The sequence below is a fragment of the Diabrotica virgifera genome, chromosome 7 (genome assembly GCF_917563875.1).
Source record: "Diabrotica virgifera virgifera chromosome 7, PGI_DIABVI_V3a".
Taxonomy (NCBI): Eukaryota; Metazoa; Arthropoda; class Insecta; order Coleoptera; family Chrysomelidae; genus Diabrotica; species Diabrotica virgifera.
In genome coordinates, this window is record NC_065449.1 from 232,581,787 (window position 1) to 232,599,658 (window position 17,872).

The following is a 17,872-nucleotide window of genomic DNA, read 5'->3' on the forward strand; positions in this document are numbered from 1 at the left end:
CCCCCTGGCGACAGTACTATTGGTAGTTGGGCAACTTTTAGTTTCGTTGTTAGGCGGGAAAAGTTTGTTTTAGGGTATATGGGTAAAAAACTAGTTTTGAAGGGACAAGTACAAGGTTCTAATATGTTGAAATATTGAAAATATTTGTTCACTGTAGAAATTTATGGGAAATTTATACAGTTGCAACTCTGTATATTTTCAGTTCTATATTTCTGGATAAGTTCTTGTCCTGCATTAGCCTATGATATTTCCAATATCTTTTGTTACCTGCTATTATTTGCACTGTTACTTCTTCACTTCTGTTATTTTTGCCATTCACAATTACTCCCAAATATTTAAATTTTTGAACTTTTTCTGAAGTGTAGTTTTCTATCTTGATTTCTCTCGTGCTGCTATCTTCTCTTCTAGAGCAGAGTAGATATTTTGTTTTTCCTTCGTTAATTTCTAGACCGATTTCTCGTGTTCCCTTTTTTACTGCTAATTTTAATCTTTCCTTGTCTCTTCCTATGAGATCTATATCATCTCCATATGCAACAATATGTGTTGAGGAGTGGGATATAGTTCCTTTTCTCTTGCCTTAATTTGTTCCTTTTTGAAATTTGCTATTATAATTACATTATTTAATTAAACAAATAAACTCGTTATAAACACGTCACATTAATAAAAATATATCAAAAACTTAAGAATAGAAATACGAAAAGTGAAGAGAGAGAGAGAGAGAGAGAGAGAGAGAGAGAGAGAGAGAGAGAGAGAGAGAGAGAGAGAGAGAGAGAGAGAGAGAGAGAGAGAGAGAGAGAGAGAGAAGATCTTGATAAGTTACCTGAATTGGAAACAATAATAATATTAGTTGAAAGACTGATAAGTTTGTACACACTTGAATGAATAAGGGAAAATGAAAATGTGGTATGTCAAAGTGTGTAAATAATTTATTTCCTTAGCTGAGCGCTTTCGACATAAACGTCATCATCGGAGCTAATGGTCAAATACTAAAAAAGTACCGCTACATAGAGGTGTAAACAAGTGCATCTTAGGAATGTAAATTTGATTTTTAAATTGTGAATGCTAACTTAGTCCTCCGTACAACAGCAAACAGCAAAAAAAAAACAGAAAGAAACGGCCACATACACGTTGCACAAAAACATATAAACTTTTTTCATGGTACGGGTGTCGATATCACCCGTCCATCCTTGGCCTAGTAACAACAGCTGACTGACCTCAGGTCAGTCAGCCTGACTGACCATATGGTTGTCTTGGACTTATCTATGCATGGTAGGAATATGGCAATGTCCAGAACATCCGAAAATCTAAAACTTAAATCGTTGGAACCAAGTTTCTGGTCACAACCTGAATTTGTACCTTCTCCAATTTGCAAGACAAACGAACGATGGATAAAGCAGACTAGGGGAATCTAAGATTGCATTCCACAACCCGTCAATCCATCTAGGTAAAATTCCATCAAATCTTAATTCTCTGTACTCAGATAGGAGTAAAATTAAAAGAAAGTGAAACACAGTTAATATTCCATTCCGTTTAAGAGGAAACTACCATCCTCATATGTACATTTCACCCTTTTGGGATCTTCCGGGAGCCCTTTAGCGGGTTCCGAATCGTAACGAAAACAATTTTTGTATAGTTGGACGTGGTCTGCTTTAGAAAATTGCTTAAAAAACAAGTAAACCTCTACACTGAAAGGCCTATAGGTCTATTCGTGAATAGAATCTGATCCAAAGAATGGATTTTGCGCAATTTTTTTATCTGTTAATATTTTTTAATCAGTGGCGATGTAATAATTAATAAGAAAACTAACGTTGTTAAAACTATTAAATTTGTAACTAACGTTGTTAAATGTAACTTGCTAAAGGACTGAATATTTTGCTGCTAATCCAGTAATGGTCTTGTATAATCTAAACAATTCCTTTTTGTTTCAGGATATCTTCACGATATTTCTTCTTCAAGCTACACAACTTTTGTTCCAAAATCTGAACTACCTAGTCAACCACAAGCGTCTTACATCACTTTAAGAAATGCTGAAGAACCAACTGACGTACGGTATGAGTATAACACTTCTAATCAAGTTCCAATCAAACACAAAAAATCTTTAGCAATGACTTATACGAGTACCGGAACAGCGCTGAGTTTGCCTCCAAAGAAGAAGGATATATACCGACCTTACTCACTTGAAGACAAACCTTCTCCTCCGTTTTTTCATCACACCATTAGAGTTCCAGCTGAAGAAGATCTTCACGCTGCTCACGCTATACTGGACTTAAGTGCTTCTACGACGGTTTTTTTACCACCTCCACCGCAAATTCAAATACAAGAACAACACCATATATTGGAACTTCCTCCGGATGTCCAAGATCCAAACATTCCTCAAACAATGGGCGACTTAAGTCCATCTATAAAGCCTGCTAAAACTATAGCGTACACTTATGAAGCCTTTTTCGTAAGTGATGGACGATCAAAAAAGAGACACGATTCTGAAGAATCTCCGGGAAATATAACAGTAGTTAAAGTTACAGAAAAACCTAAATATACCTGCAGCGAGTGTGGAAAACAATACGCGACGTCTAGTAACCTCTCCAGGCATAAACAAACTCATCGAAGTCTGGATTCACAAGCTGCCAAAAAATGTATAACATGTGGAAAAGCATACGTAAGCATGCCCGCTTTAGCGATGCATGTTCTTACGCATAAACTAGCTCATCGGTGTGGGGTCTGTGGGAAGCAGTTTTCACGACCATGGCTTCTCCAAGGTCACCTCAGATCCCACACTGGAGAAAAACCATATGGTTGTGCACACTGTGGGAAAGCCTTTGCCGATCGATCAAATTTGAGAGCACACATGCAGACGCATTCAGCAGACAAAAACTTCGAATGCCCGCGCTGCCATAAAACGTTTGCTCTTAAATCTTATCTCAACAAACATCTGGAATCAGCTTGTTTGAAGGAAGAAGTTATATCTCCATTAACTTGTAAAGAAGAGCCAAGTTCAAAAGAAATAACTGTAGCTACACCTGTGCCGGTTCGTGTTTACGCAGGTTGATTTTAGTCGTACCACAACAAATGAACCTGCGTGGACTACAAATCGGCAGACTCTTGCCTATATGACGTCCTCTAGCTCTTGCCAAAGTCTATATTTTTTCAATGTAGTATAATAATATTCTTGCACTATAGTTGGAGGAATCATGTAAATTATTATGGAATGCCGTGGCCTCTCTCGATCTGAGTTTGTCTAGTCAAGCTTTCTAGTCTTTCCTTAGTTTAGTTAAGCGTTACATCTACGGCAAAGGCGAGCATGGCCGCCTAGATAGCCGGATTTATTTTTCGTAAGTGACGCCCCTTGTAAATATCCCCTCCAAAGAGATAACACATCGCAACACGTCCACTAATTTAGGATTAGTACATAAGCTGTACCTTTTAGACTAATAATTCAAAAGGATGTATATAGACAGCAGTTATTGCAGACACTGTTTCTTCTACTTTTTTTGCAGAGATAAAGGTAGCGATCGAAGGAGGCTGGAAAGTACGTTGGCCCTAAAAGGGAGATAAAATATTATCAAAATTGTATTTTAGGCACGTCGGAATTGATAGAAACAATATTGTTTTTTAAAATGCGTTTAAAACGTTCGATGAATGTTTACCCCCCGTTAAGACAGTCAAAATGACCTCACTCCAAGAATTCCCTGTTTTTCATTTTTTTACGTTCTATGTGCTTAAAAAATAACACTCGGAGCAATTTTAGCCCTCCACTTCCCTCCTCAGCCCCCACCACCAAAACCGTCATTTTTGAGTTTTTATTTTTTTTCCACATAAAACCATAGGTTGAGTATAGGTACATAACCTCAAAATGATTTTTTTTCCGAAAAAAAAAAAACGATTAACTTTCTTTTGGAGAGAAGATTTAATTTTTTGTGTTGTGTATTTTTTTAAAAAGTATGTTTTTAAAAAACATGGGATGTTGTATTTTCCAGCCGTAGAGAAATAAAATATATGCAACCTCTTCTTATACGAAAAACCTAGTTTTTAATTTTTTTTGTAAATTTTTACTGGATATTTACATCTTTTATGCCCGGTTGCACCAACAGATCTTAAGCTGAAGTCGAGATTATCATAAGAATTAATATAATATAATTATAATATATTACAATATACCATAATATAATAATAAGAATACCATAATATAATAATAGATATAATTGATAATAAGGTAAGAATCTAAAATTATGGTGCAACGTAAGTGATACTCAAGGAGGCCCTATCCATAAGTGGAGCTTAGCTAAGCTGGAGCTTAAGATCTGTTGGTGCAACCAGGCATTAATACCTTTAAATACTATTATGACGCGCATTGCAAAGAAAACCAGGCTTTTCGCATGGTTTAAAAAATCTTTAGCTTCTCTGAATATGGGAAATACATAGTCTTGCGTTATTTTATTAAGTTTTTGAAAAGATTCTGTTTTCAAAAATTTTGTGTGAATAAATCCAGTAAAGACCCCTGTATAACCATTAAAAATCTGATGTTTTGTATAAGCGATGGTTGCATTTACTTCCTTTAGGCCTGAAACTATTTTTATATTTATTTAGTATGAATTGGAAATGAATTGATTCAGATCGATCTCAATAAATATGCTTAACTCCGCAAAAACCCTCAAAAATCTCAAAAACATGGTTTTTCGAGGGGTTTAAAGGTGTTTATTCCAATTTTTGAATATCTTAAAGGAATTATTTACTTCAAATCTACCTATAAAAAAAATTGATCTGATCTATATTAAAGGCTATAAAGTAGAAAATTTTTCCAAAAGACCCTAAAAACAAGTTCTGCGTGTTTTTGAAGGTTAAGTCTGGAATAAATCATAAATATATTTTTTGATAAAATATGTACATAACACAAAAAAAAAACGATATACTCAATATAAATTTTTAAATAATTGATTGCAAGCCACCGAAAAAAAAAATAAATAAAAAATGAAGTTTTTGATTGTAAAGGGAGGGGGAGATGGGATGGGCTAAAATGTTGATGAATCTTATTGTTTAATCACACAGGACATAAAAAATATAAATAAACGTAAAAAATTGAATTCTGGGAGTGAGGACATTTTGTCCATCTTAACGGGGGTACCCTTTCCTTTTTGTGTATTAAACTAATTATTAATGTCAATCATAGACTGAATTTAAGACTATATTATATATAGCTATTCAGTAACAGTCAATGTTTTGCGTTAACCAAAAGATATCTATGTATTTATAAAATATTAAGTTTTGGATTTTCTAAAAAAATGCCTAGAAAATACGGTTATTAAAAAAATTAGTCTTCCAATTAAATAATATATTATTAGCTTAAAATAAATTGTTTTTTACAAAGTATTATTTTGTTATTTGAATTCATACTTGCAGAAGCATGATTTGGTAAGCTTTATTTTAAAAAACCTTTCATACTATGATTTGTATACACTTTTTAACCAAATTTTATTATTTGGAAAACGTTTAAATCAATGATTAAATAATAGTAATTTATAAACGAATTTTTTAAGCATTGTATATTATGTGAAACAAAAAGTATGAAGTACATGCTTTAATATTTTGTAATTTTCTTAAGTAGAAATACTAAAAGTAACATAATAACTGGACTGCATCCCAGGACTGGTTCTGCACTAAAGTAACAATACATGGAATTGAGGAACACAACAAGGAAAACATAACAGATTTCTCAAAAGAGCACAAAAGCTGGCAACACATTTATTGATAAACGGTGTTCTTTCAGGAGACGATTTGCTTAACGACCGATGTACCGAACGCCGGAAAAATTATTCCAACCGTCCTAGTAGATTTTGCTTAGCGGCATTTGTCAATGGAAATAAACAATTGGATTTTGTTTATTCTCGTCGAATATTTTTAGCCGCAATCCTAAAAGTCCTAAAATTCCCTTTCGAAGACTTGTAAGACGGAAACTTAAACCTTTTAGCAAATTTTTATATTATACAGAGGCAAAACAAAATTCTACAATCTTTTTTGTATTTTTGTATAGAATGACCTAAAATAAGCTATTTTATATTTTATAATATCTTCTTCTTCTTCTTAGCCTTCTATCGTCCACGTTTGGACATAGGCCTCTCCCAACTCCTTCCATCGGTCTCTATCCTGAGCAACATATTTCCAATTCGTTCCGGCTACTCTTAATATCATCAACCCATCTCATCTGTGGTCTTCCTCTCGGTCGTTTACTTTGGTAAGGTCTCCAATGTTGTATCGTGGCATTCCAACGTTGGTCTTTTTGTCTATTTTATAATATAGTTTCCACTTAAACAAAAAAATATTGAATTAGTATGATATAGATTTGATCAGTGCATCCTTCCTGTTCTGACGTATGGCTCAGAAACATGAAAAACAAAGGACAACATAAACAAAATAGAAATAACTCAAACAAAAATGGAAAGATCCATGTTGGGAATAAAACTGCTAGACAGAAAATCAAACAAATGAATAAGAGAGAAAACACAAGTCAAAAATGTAACAGAACATATAACAGGGTTAAAGTGGAGATTTGCGGGCCCCAATGCCAAATAGGAAGGTAAAAGATGGAATGCTGAAATCCAAAACTGGAGATCGTAGACAGGAAGAAGAAGAAGAGAAAGACCTCAGATGCGATGGAAAAACGATATTGTAAAAGCTGCAGGAACTAACTGGAAAAGCGCAGCCAAGGACAGACGGAAATGGAAAGATTTGAGGAAGGCCTATATTCAAAGTTATATAGAAATAGGCTAAAGAAGAAGAAGATGACATAGATGATTTTCATATGCAACTTAACGCTTTCATAACTACAATGCTTAAAATTTTGAAGATAGAATAATTTAGATTACCGACTTTATGGGTGATTCCATTTCAAATCACTCAATTTTGGATCAAAAAACTTTTTGAACTTCTATTTGTCTGAAAATTGGTATATAGCACCTGCGGGATGTAGAAATAAAGCATTTAAGATCGAATTGTCTTCTTCTTCTCTTTTGTCTCAAAATGTTCTTTCAAGCTATTTTACAGTGATTTGGTATTTATTTAAACAAATTTGCATTTTCTATCGTAAAGTATTAATGGAAAACATAATATTTTAATAGAAGGGACTAAAAAATGTCATTTTATGGCATTACAACAAGTTATTTTGATTCAAAACAAGTTTTTGATCAAATTTTATAGTGTGGAAAACGTTAAAATGCCGTCTTTTACATTTTCCTCCATTCCCAAAATACATCATAATCGATTTGGCTGAAAATTTGCCCACAGACAGCCAAAATATAGGACTTTAAGTGGTTAGAAGGATTTGAATTATATTACAATAATAAAAACGTTACATGCAATATCATAGTCAAAAATATAGGTATCTTCTGCAAGTAAAATTAACTCGGAAAATATCGACCTCAAGACAAAAATTGTTAAGAAGAAATTGTAATAATTGTAAACACGATTTATTTGGAACAATTTCAGTTCCTACGATTTTTGTCGAAAAGTTAAAAATGGCGGATATATTGATCAAAACGGTTCTAATTTAAAATCAAGATGGCGGCTAACGTAACGCAGGAATTCATTCGCGATTTTAAATTTAGGCTACTATTGACCCCCCTAAAGATTAGAAAAATAAAATTTTGGGCAGCTCGGCATGCAAGGTCAAATGCTATCCCGACTTGACAAATATACTTTTAAGTCTGATATTATTGCATGTTACTTTTTTTTGTATTGAAATATAATTCAAATCCTTCTAACCTCTTAAAGTCCTATGTTTTGGCGCTATCTGTGGGCAAATTTTCAGCCAAATCGATTATGACGTATTTTAGGAATGGAGGAAAATGTAAAAAACGGTATTTTAACGTTTTTTACACTATAAAATCTGATCAAAAACTTATTTTGAATCAAAATAACTTGTTATAATGCCACATAATGAGATTTTTGAGTCCCTTCTATTAAAATATTATTTTTTCCATTGATACTTTACGATGGAAAATGCAAATTTGTTTAAACAAACACCAAATCACTGTAAAATCGCATAAAAACACATTTTGAGAAAAAAAAAATAAGAAGAAGATTTTTTTGACCTTAAATATCTTATTTTTACGTCCCGCAGAAGCTATAGGTACACCAAGTTTCAGAAAAATCGGAGATACAAAAGTTTTTGCTTGAATGATTTGACATGGAATGTACCTCATATTATTTCGAAACCAATTAACAAAGTAGAGATTCGATAAGTCGAGTACTTGTTTAAATTATAATTGAAACATAATTTTAAATTTAAAGGAACGCATTAATTCTATAAAGAAACTTTCAGAAATTAATTCTGCACTTCTATTATCGACTGCAGCGATTTTGACTCAACCAAATTCATGTAAATGTATTCCAACTCCTTCCTTCGACGTCTTTAACGAATAACGCGAAATTTTCAAGGTTCTCTAAGACCGTAAGCAACGTTTCAAATACAACGAACTTATGCAAATACCTAGTATTATTAAACATATTTAGATTAAGGAAGGAATTAATACGTTAAAGCGGTTCCTGCCGCATAATTTAGTCGCATTTTCCAATCCCGATCCCCCTATGTATTTAGAGAGTTCCTTTTAGGATCCGCCAGTTCTCTGAGATTATTAAAACCCACTTTCTGGTTATTAGCTCGGCTATAAAATCACATCAGAGCCTTAACTTGCCACCCTGAGGTGGGATAAAGACAGTATTAGCCTTTTCAAATTTATGTTATTAAGAAGAGAGCTCTAAAACGAGGTACAATATGTGCAGCTAATATAAATATCAATAAAATTTAAAATTCTCGTCAAAGAAGTAAACACAGTGACATAATGATAAAATTATATTAGAAACGCGAAAATAGAGAGCGAAATAATACCAGCTTAAACACTAGCAGTATACAGTATTGGAAATATAATTGGGGAACATAGGCATTTTCAATGCAATACGTTACAGTACGTTTAGGTTCTTGATTGGCAATTAACCGGTGTAAATTTTAAGACAGTGTCGAACTGTTTCATATTTAATTAATTTGTTCGACTGCACTGAACTGAGGTCTTTGATTTACAATTAACCAGTGCAAAGTTCAATATAACGTTGCGATGTTTTAAAATTAACTCATTTGTTCGACTGTGGTCCCTTCACCGCTGGCTGTCGCACCTTCGCAAGCAAACGAAGCAATCCGATGGGGCACCTCAGTTCAGTGCAGTCGAACAAATGAATTAAATATGAAGCAATGCGATGTTGTCTTGAAATTTACACTGGTTAATTGCAAATCAAGAATCTATCTTATTGCATTGAAAGTGCCTGCCTATGTTCCGATTCAAATACTGTACATAGATAGGACTTAAGCTTATCCAGAAATTCTAGCCCCTCTTTTTGCGTTTTTCTCTCTTTATTTTCGTTTTAAATTGCACTCCAAAATGTACGTCTTCTCAATTTCTTTGATCTTGCCTTCCCTTGCCAGTATTATTCAGAAATTGCCCACCACATTCCATTTATGCCTGCTTCTTCTCAACGTGCCTTCATATCATCAAGTTCACTTGACATTGGCGATTAACATGGTAAGACTCTCTTTGTTTTGAGTTATTCTGAAGAGTTTTTCGACGTAAATTTGTTTATATATGTATTTGAACTTTTCTAATATGGATTTTGAATGAGGTTTTATTATATTTCGTGATAACTCCCTTTTTTAATATGCTATTCTATGTATAGTTTTTCTATTTTTTCTGTTATTCTGAATCGTTATATGGTTCCATCTCTCTTACAGTATTTGTTACCCTTTTTTTCGTTCTATTTTATTTTTTTTCTGGAAAAAGTTAGATTAAATATGTTGCCAATAAGCAACATTATCACAAAAATTAAAATTGCAGAAGAGCTACGGTAGATATATCCAGTATAGGAGTTAAAAATTTCTTAAAGCAACAGAAAAACTTTGTCTAAGAGGGTCTGTAAGGACATTGTGAAAATAATAACAACATAAAGTAGGTTAATTAACCTCTGTGGTATACAAGGAAGGTAACAGGACCTAAAATACAAAAAGGGAATGTTGGGGCAGATATTATACACAAAATTCTTATATCCAAAAATGTGTAGAGACGAGCCAAAATACAAACAAAACAGTTTTTACCGACAGTCATATTAGGCAAGCGAAATATGGGTGCTAAATCAAACGCAAGAAGAAAAAATGAATAAATGAAAAAAGAAAATATTGAGAAGAATTTTGAAAATATTATATAGGGTGAGGTATTTAGAAGAAGAACCAATGCCGAGATCATGAGTCTTCTTAAAGAGCCTACGATATCAGAAGTTGTAGAAGCAAGATGATTAAGATATTTAGGACATTAAGAAAAAATTAAAGAATGAAATAAAAAGACTAGGTTGGCCAAAGAATAGATGGTTAGAATAAGCAGAAAATGATCTTAAAATCAAAGGTGATAGAAATTGGATACAAAAAACTAAATACCGTAAAGAATGGGTAGCAATTGTTAAGCTATGGGCCTAAAAGACCTGCGTTGACACTATATATATATTATGGTTTAAGCGTTATTCAAAGTTTGATCTAGTGGTAGACATTTACAGTATTAGACTAAGTTTTTCAACCTAATAAAAATATTTGTAAATTAAATATTTTTAAAAGATTTTTAATTGAAAAACTTTATTGGCCCATTTCCTGGTGACAACCTCCAAGGCTTCTACAATATGCAAGCACATGGATGCTGCAGTGAAGACTAAGGGGAAGGAATTCTACACTATGCAATTCACAACCCCCGTCTGCAGCGTGGTAAAGTTCCAGCGGAAAATGGACCTAGTTACTCTATAGGAGTAATACTAATAAAAAGAAAAATGTATACCATTTTTATTCATTCAGTTGCGGTGCGAAACCAAAACTGTCTTAATTTTTACTCAGATCAGAGAGTGCAGCCAGCACTCTTATCGACGATTTCACCTCTTTTTAGACGTTCATCAGAGACTGCATAGGCTGCTTTTCTCTGGCCCAGATAAAAATCTTCGACATATCCATCTCCCACCGCAACTGACGAGATGGTGGTAGGTGCCTAGCGGCATCTGCTAAATAAAAGACTAAGTTTTTCAACCTAATAAAAATATTTGTAAATTAAATATTTTTAAAAGATTTTTAATTGAAAAACTTTATTGGCCCATTTCCTGGTGACAACCTCCAAGGCTTCTACAATATGCAAGCACATGGATGCTGCAGTGAAGACTAAGGGGAAGGAATTCTACACTATGCAATTCACAACCCCCGTCTGCAGCGTGGTAAAGTTCCAGCGGAAAATGGACCTAGTTACTCTATAGGAGTAATACTAATAAAAATAAAAATGTATACAATTTTTATTCATTCAGTTGCGGTGCGAAACCAAAACTGTCTTAATTTTTACTCAGATCAGAGAGTGCAGCCAGCACTCTTATCGACGATTTCACCTCTTTTTAGAGGTTCATTAGAGACTGCATAGGCTGCTTTTCTCTGGCCCAGGTAAAAATCTTCGACATATCCGCTGGATACTTTTCCGCTGGAACTTTACCACGCTGCAGACGGGGGTTGTGAATTGCATAGTGTAGAATTCCTTCCCCTTAGTCTTCACTGCCATTGCATATTGTAGAAGTCTTGGAGGTTGTCACCAGGAAATGGGCCAATAAAGTTTTTCAATTAAAAATATTTTAAAAATATTTAATTTACAAATATTTTTATTAGGTTGAAAAACTTAGTCTTTTATTTAGCAGATGCCGCTAGGCACCTACTACCATCTCGTCAGTTGCGGTGGGAGATGGATATGTCGAAGATTTTTACCTGGGCCAGAGAAAAGCAGCCTATGCAGTTTCTGATGAACCTCTAAAAAGAGGTGAAATCGTCGATAAGAGTGCTGGCTGCACTCTCTGATCTGAGTAAAAATTAAGACAGTTTTGGTTTCGCACCGCAACTGAATGAATAAAAATGGTATACATTTTTATTTACAGTATTATTAGCACTCTATACGCAATTTTTATTGCCATTTTAATTTAATGATGGTTTTGACTAGCAATAAATTTAGAAGTTAGTAACAACGTATAATCGGCAGAAAATGTTCAAACCAGTTAAAGTTTGTTAAAATACGTTAAAGGCGCCTTGTTCTCCTTTTGATCGAAAAGATTGCTGCCACTGTATAACTATTGTTTATTTATTTTTTTTATATAGTATGGCACATATTGCACCTACCAGGGGGTTTAAATAATTTTAAGATGACGTCATCGTTTAAGCATCTCTCCACATGTATCTAGTCCTGTATGCTAGTCAATTATTTATTTCAATTAATTTATTACCACTAACTAATCGAGGTTCGTCTAAGACGTTAATTTAAAAAATGTAAAAAGCAAATTATACAAAGATAACCGAAGGATAGTTTTGGCAGTATTTTTGCAAGTATTTATTAAAAATATATTTATTAAAAATTAATAAGTAAATTTAAGATTCGTTGTCGATGACATTTGATCAAGTTAGAATGAGTGATGGAATGGAGAAGGTTACGAACATTTGATAGTTTAAAGTGAAACAATATGAAATTTTGTGTTTCTGAGTTTTAAACTAAAATATATAGGTATAATATTCATTAATTTTTCTTTAAAAACAAATGAAATCCAAAAATGTGGAGAACCGAAGATTTCTTGTGTTTGAAATCAATTCTGGTCACAAGCTAAATCAGTGCTTTATATAATTTACGAAAAAAAGACGATAAAATAACAGACTTGATGAATCTAAAACTTGCGTTCCATAACACGTCAATCTATCTAGCCAAAACTCCAACGATTTTGATTACTAGTACTTTCAATTTTGTGAGTAAACGAAAGTAAAGAAAGGCATTTTTAAGATTGAATTTTGATACAGAGGCCACCGCCATTCGCTTATGTACATTTCATCTTTTTGGAATCTTCAGAGCGGACTGTGGTGTGCTCTCTGAACCGAAACCAAATCTTTCTGTCAATGTTTGTTCCAATTGATCTGCATGCATTTATGGGTGAATTTTATATTCATGAGTTTCCTATCCTTTGGTGAATTTTATACAGCCATGACATATTTTTATGTCCTTGGCCTCTCTTTTCTAGTACTAGTTACTAAGAAACCTATTGTTCTCCTCGTACTTTTTGCCCCAAATTTGCAGTCTTCTACTTTTTATATAATCAAAAATTCCATATCCTGTAGGCACGCTATTCCTAATACTTCATTTCTAACTCCCTTCTTCCCTGAAGCAATCGACGCAGGCACCACATTTCAAAAATTTCAAGTTTGTTAATGGATTTGACCTCTAACGTCGACGCTGCCATTCCGTACAAGAGAACAGGCCTAACACAACATTTTATTTATACCTTAGGTTAAAATCGGTTTCAAAAAAGCATTTCTGGTTTTTTCTACTCTGTCCTTTATCTCAATCTCAGGGTCCCATCTATAGTTTAGCATACAACTCAAGTATTTTAGTTGCCTGGTTTGCTCGATGTTTCTCCAACTACATATCTTTGCATGTGGGTAATTATTTCTACCTATAATTATTGTTTTTGTCTTCTGCATATTTATTTTCCAACCCGAACCTTCACTTGCGAGAGGCAGATCATTTAAAAGATATTAAAGATTTTCAAGACAAAATCCCTGATAGTGTCAAGGGAACCCATAAGATGCAAATTAGTAATTAACAACGATCTAATTGAACAAGTCTCGAGATTCCAATATCTGGGAGTCGAAATATGTTGTTATGGAGATGTTAAAGAGAGCGTCCGAAAACAAGCAAATAAAGCCAATTACGTGTCAGGATGTCTGAAAGATCTCATCTGGAGAAACAAAGATATGAGGCTGGAAGGGAAAGTCATATACAAATCATGTGTTAGACCGATCATGACGTACGCGATAGAAACAAGATGTGAAACAGCAAAAACCAAGAGGATACTGAGAACATCAGAAATGAGAACGTTGAGGTGAATAACTGGGAAAACACTGAAAGACAGAATACCGAACGACAGAATAAGAGATCTCTGCAACATACAAGATATAGTACTGTGAGGAAGACAGAGACGACGAGAGTGGAATTAGCATATGACGAGAATGGACAGCGAGAGAATAGCCCGTCTAGACAGGGATTAGAAGCCAAGAGGCAAGAGACCAATAGGAAGGCCCTTTAAAAGGTGGCAAGATAGCTGGCAGTCAACATCACAGCTACGAATACAAGCTCAAAATCGGTAAGGAACAGGCCAAGAGGCCTATTATAAGAAGAAGAAGAAGAAGAAGAAGAAATATTTTCTGTGTTATCTGCCAATATCGCTCTATCATCGGCTAACCTAATGTTGTTAAAAAATGTGCCTTTTACTTTAGTACCCTTACTAGAATCTTCAACTGCTTCTCCTGCTGCTTCTTCTAGTTATAAAGTAAACAAAATGGGAGAAAGTATACAAACTTGCCTTACTCTCTTTTTTATTAAGAAATGTTCTCTATAATATGCTTCTTTTGTATCGCTGTATTTAAGTTTTCTAATATTTAATAATGCATTTTGGTTCTTTCTTTTGACTGTAGCGAGCCTTAGTTTAATATTTGCAACTAAGAGATTGCGGTTGGATCCTATGTCCTGTGCTCCAGGTAATCCAGAAACCTTAGTAATAGCATTCCTGCATCTTCTATTAATTGTAGCGTAATCTGTTAGATTACAATATTAAGAATGTTAGAGAATATTAGAATGGCCTAATTTTCTTTCCAAGGCGACCTCTACGAATAAAGCTTCTTGTGCGCCGCACAAGGCGCACTTAAACTTATACCAAGGACTCGTTAGGACTAGACCTTCCTCTTGGCAGTACTGTGTCAGTGTATCACCTCTGTACAATTCACTCATTGTACTTAATTCAAATAATCTCGAAACCTAGATCAAAATACTTTTAAAATCATCTTATTTTTCTATATTGTCTGCAGCCTAAAACATCACGACATACCATAGACATATAATACATAGACTGCGCGCTGCCGTCTAAACTACATAAGTGACGATTGCGACAGAGAAAACTGAGGCCATTAGGTGGGAACTCTCTTTCTAATCGTCGGGGTTTATCCAATGACGTTGGGTTTATCGATCACGTCACTTTCCCACTGTCGCCGATTGGATGAACTACTCCGATTAGAAAGAGACTTCCCACCTAATTATAGCCTCAGTTTTCCCTGTCGCAATAGTCACTTTTAGATGGCGGCGCGCAGTCTATGGTATTATATATGTCAAAGCGCAGGTATTATGTGTCTATGGTTTTTTCACTACAAGAGAGTGTGGGGTTTCATAAGGTAACTCCTGCAGCGTTTGTCCATAGTCTCAGATAATTTGATAATTCTTTAATGTGATTTTAAATTATGTAGGTACCTAATTATTTAATTCTTTCGAATGCTCTCTTCTATAATAATTATACCCTCAAAAAATCTTTGTCATGGTACATGGTACGAACTTCATGTTTGTTCCAAAGTGGTTTATTTGTCTGTTAGATAATAATTCTGCATTACAGGTAATGTTACAAAGTGAAAAATTACACAAATGCTGTAGTTTTTCGCTACTTTTATTCTTCGTTTTGGCAAAAACCAAAAATATTCAAATTAGTGCTGCTCTCTACTAAATAAAGTAACAGGTTTGTGAATCGTACTACTAAATAATATCTTTTAGTACATAAAATTTAATAAAAAAACGTTTTTACATGATTTCGTAATCTTCTCCATTACCAATATTTCCAGAAACTGTAAAGACGCTAGTTTTATGTTTGAGGTTGAACCTTTTAAAGAGTAATGGATATGTATTACGTCCTAAAGACTATACTTAATTTAATTGAGTTAGATAATAGTTTTTAAACTTCATCGATCGGGTAATACAGTTCCTGGAAAGAACGATTATTGGAAGTATATGTTAGTTTGTTCAATTTTTGTATTAAGTTCATTACATCGTTACCTACAACATAACATAGACAAGGCGAAAACGGCGAGTTCGTTGGAAAAAATATTCCCATGAAATTTTTTTACATAATCACATTCGTGAGACATCCCAGCATAACGTTCAAGAAGTCGCCCACAAGAAAAGTGGTCCAAATTTTTTTGAACAATTTTTTTTGTTCAACTTGCAAAAATCAATATTTTTGGCCCGAACAATTTTTTTTAGGTTTTTTGGACTATTCTAGACAAAAAACATCTTTCATAATTTTTCTCTAAAGTTGATCTTTTTCGAGTTATAAGCAATTTAAAATTGAAAAAAAACGAAAAATGGCGATTTTCAAGGCTTAGTAACTCGGTTAAAAGTTATTATTATGAAAGTCAGAAAGTGGTGACTATATTAAATTTTAAAGCCTCCCCTACAAGATTCTGAAGAAATTTTTGTCATTATTTTATTACTAAGGTATTATTTTTAAGTAATAATAATGAGCGGTAAGATCGTATTGACGTAGCTGTAAATGTGAGTGCGAGTAAGATGCACGATTGGGCTGCCGGAATGGCATCTCTTTCGCACTCACATTTACAGCCGCGTCAATACGATCTTACCGCTCATTATTATTACTTAAAAATAATACCTTAGTAATAAAATAATGACAAAAATTTCTTCAGAATCTTGTAGGGGAGGCTTTAAAATTTGATTTAGTCACTTTCTGACTTTCATAATAATAACTTTTAACCGAGTTATTAAGCCTTGAAAATCGCCATTTTTCGTTTTTTTTTTCAATTTTAAATTGCTTATAACTCGAAAAAGATCAACTTTAGAGAAAAATTATAAGAGATATTTTAAATAAAAAATTAGTCCGGACCGGAAATATTGATTTTTGCAATTTGAACAAAAAAAAATGTTCAAAAAAATTTGGACCACTTTTCGCATGGGCGACTTCTTGAACCTTATTCTAGGATGTTTTACGAATGTTATTATGCAAAAAATCTCATGGGAATATTTTTCCAACGAACCCGCCGTTTTCGCCTTGTCTAACAAGCCGAAATGTACATCTATATTTTATTTCTGCGGTTGCGCAAATGTCGAATGGATCCAACAAGTAAAATACTAAATAATATAAACTTTGAGATGATAAATTTACAAATCAACACAATTTGGATAAAGGCTTTTATTAAAATGGGTCCTAATATTTATAGAAATCAACTGCACTTCTTCTTCTTGCAGTTTCTTCTCCTATTGGAGATTGGCTTTGGCTATCATCACAGCTATCCGTACCTTATTGGCGGCTGCTTTGAAAAGATTTACTAAACTGCAACATTACACTCTTGTAGGTTTCTCTGCCAGGAAATTTCAATGCGTGTCCTGAGTTCTCTACCTTGGTCATTATTTTAATTTAGCCAGGTTCCCAGATATTTGTAGTTATTCACACTTTCTACTTGTTTTCCCTCCACATCTAGCCTTCCTACTGTATGTTTGCTTTGAAATAATCATGAACTTCGTTTTCTTAACATTCATGTGTAGTCCATATTTTATACTGACTTGTAATCTATTTACCAATCGTTACAGTTCTTCTAGACTGTCTGGAAAAATAGCGGTGTCGTTTGTGAACCTTACGTTGTTCAAGATTTTTCCATTTATTTATATACTCTGTTTTTCCTCTGGTATTGCTTCCTTAAAAATAACTTCGCTGCACAAATTAAATATCAATGGGGACAACACGGAACTCTGTTTAACACCTCTTATGATTTCTATAGTTTCGGTTTCACCTGGAGATTTATCGATCCGATCTTCTGGCGCCCGTAACTTAGTCTATTTTATTTATCTCCTATATTTTTCTATTTTTATTATATTATTATATTTATTCTATCTATTTTCTGAGCATCTATTCTTATCTTCATATTGCCTTTTCTAGTAGTCATCACTATCTACTTTGATCTACA

The 17,872-nt window shown here is 33.7% G+C and overlaps 1 protein-coding gene across 1 annotated transcript in view; it reads left to right on the forward strand.

Moving 5' to 3' along the window:
• LOC114348294 (protein escargot-like) overlaps window positions 1–7,018 on the forward strand; it is a 76,529-nt gene extending 69,511 nt beyond the window's left edge. Inside the window, exon 2 of the mRNA XM_028298890.2 lies at window positions 1,929–7,018. Coding sequence (XP_028154691.1) covers window positions 1,929–3,046 — 1,118 coding nt within the window. The 3' untranslated portion in view covers window positions 3,047–7,018. The remainder of the gene's footprint in view (window positions 1–1,928) is intronic.
• Window positions 7,019–17,872: the final 10,854 nt, after the last annotated feature.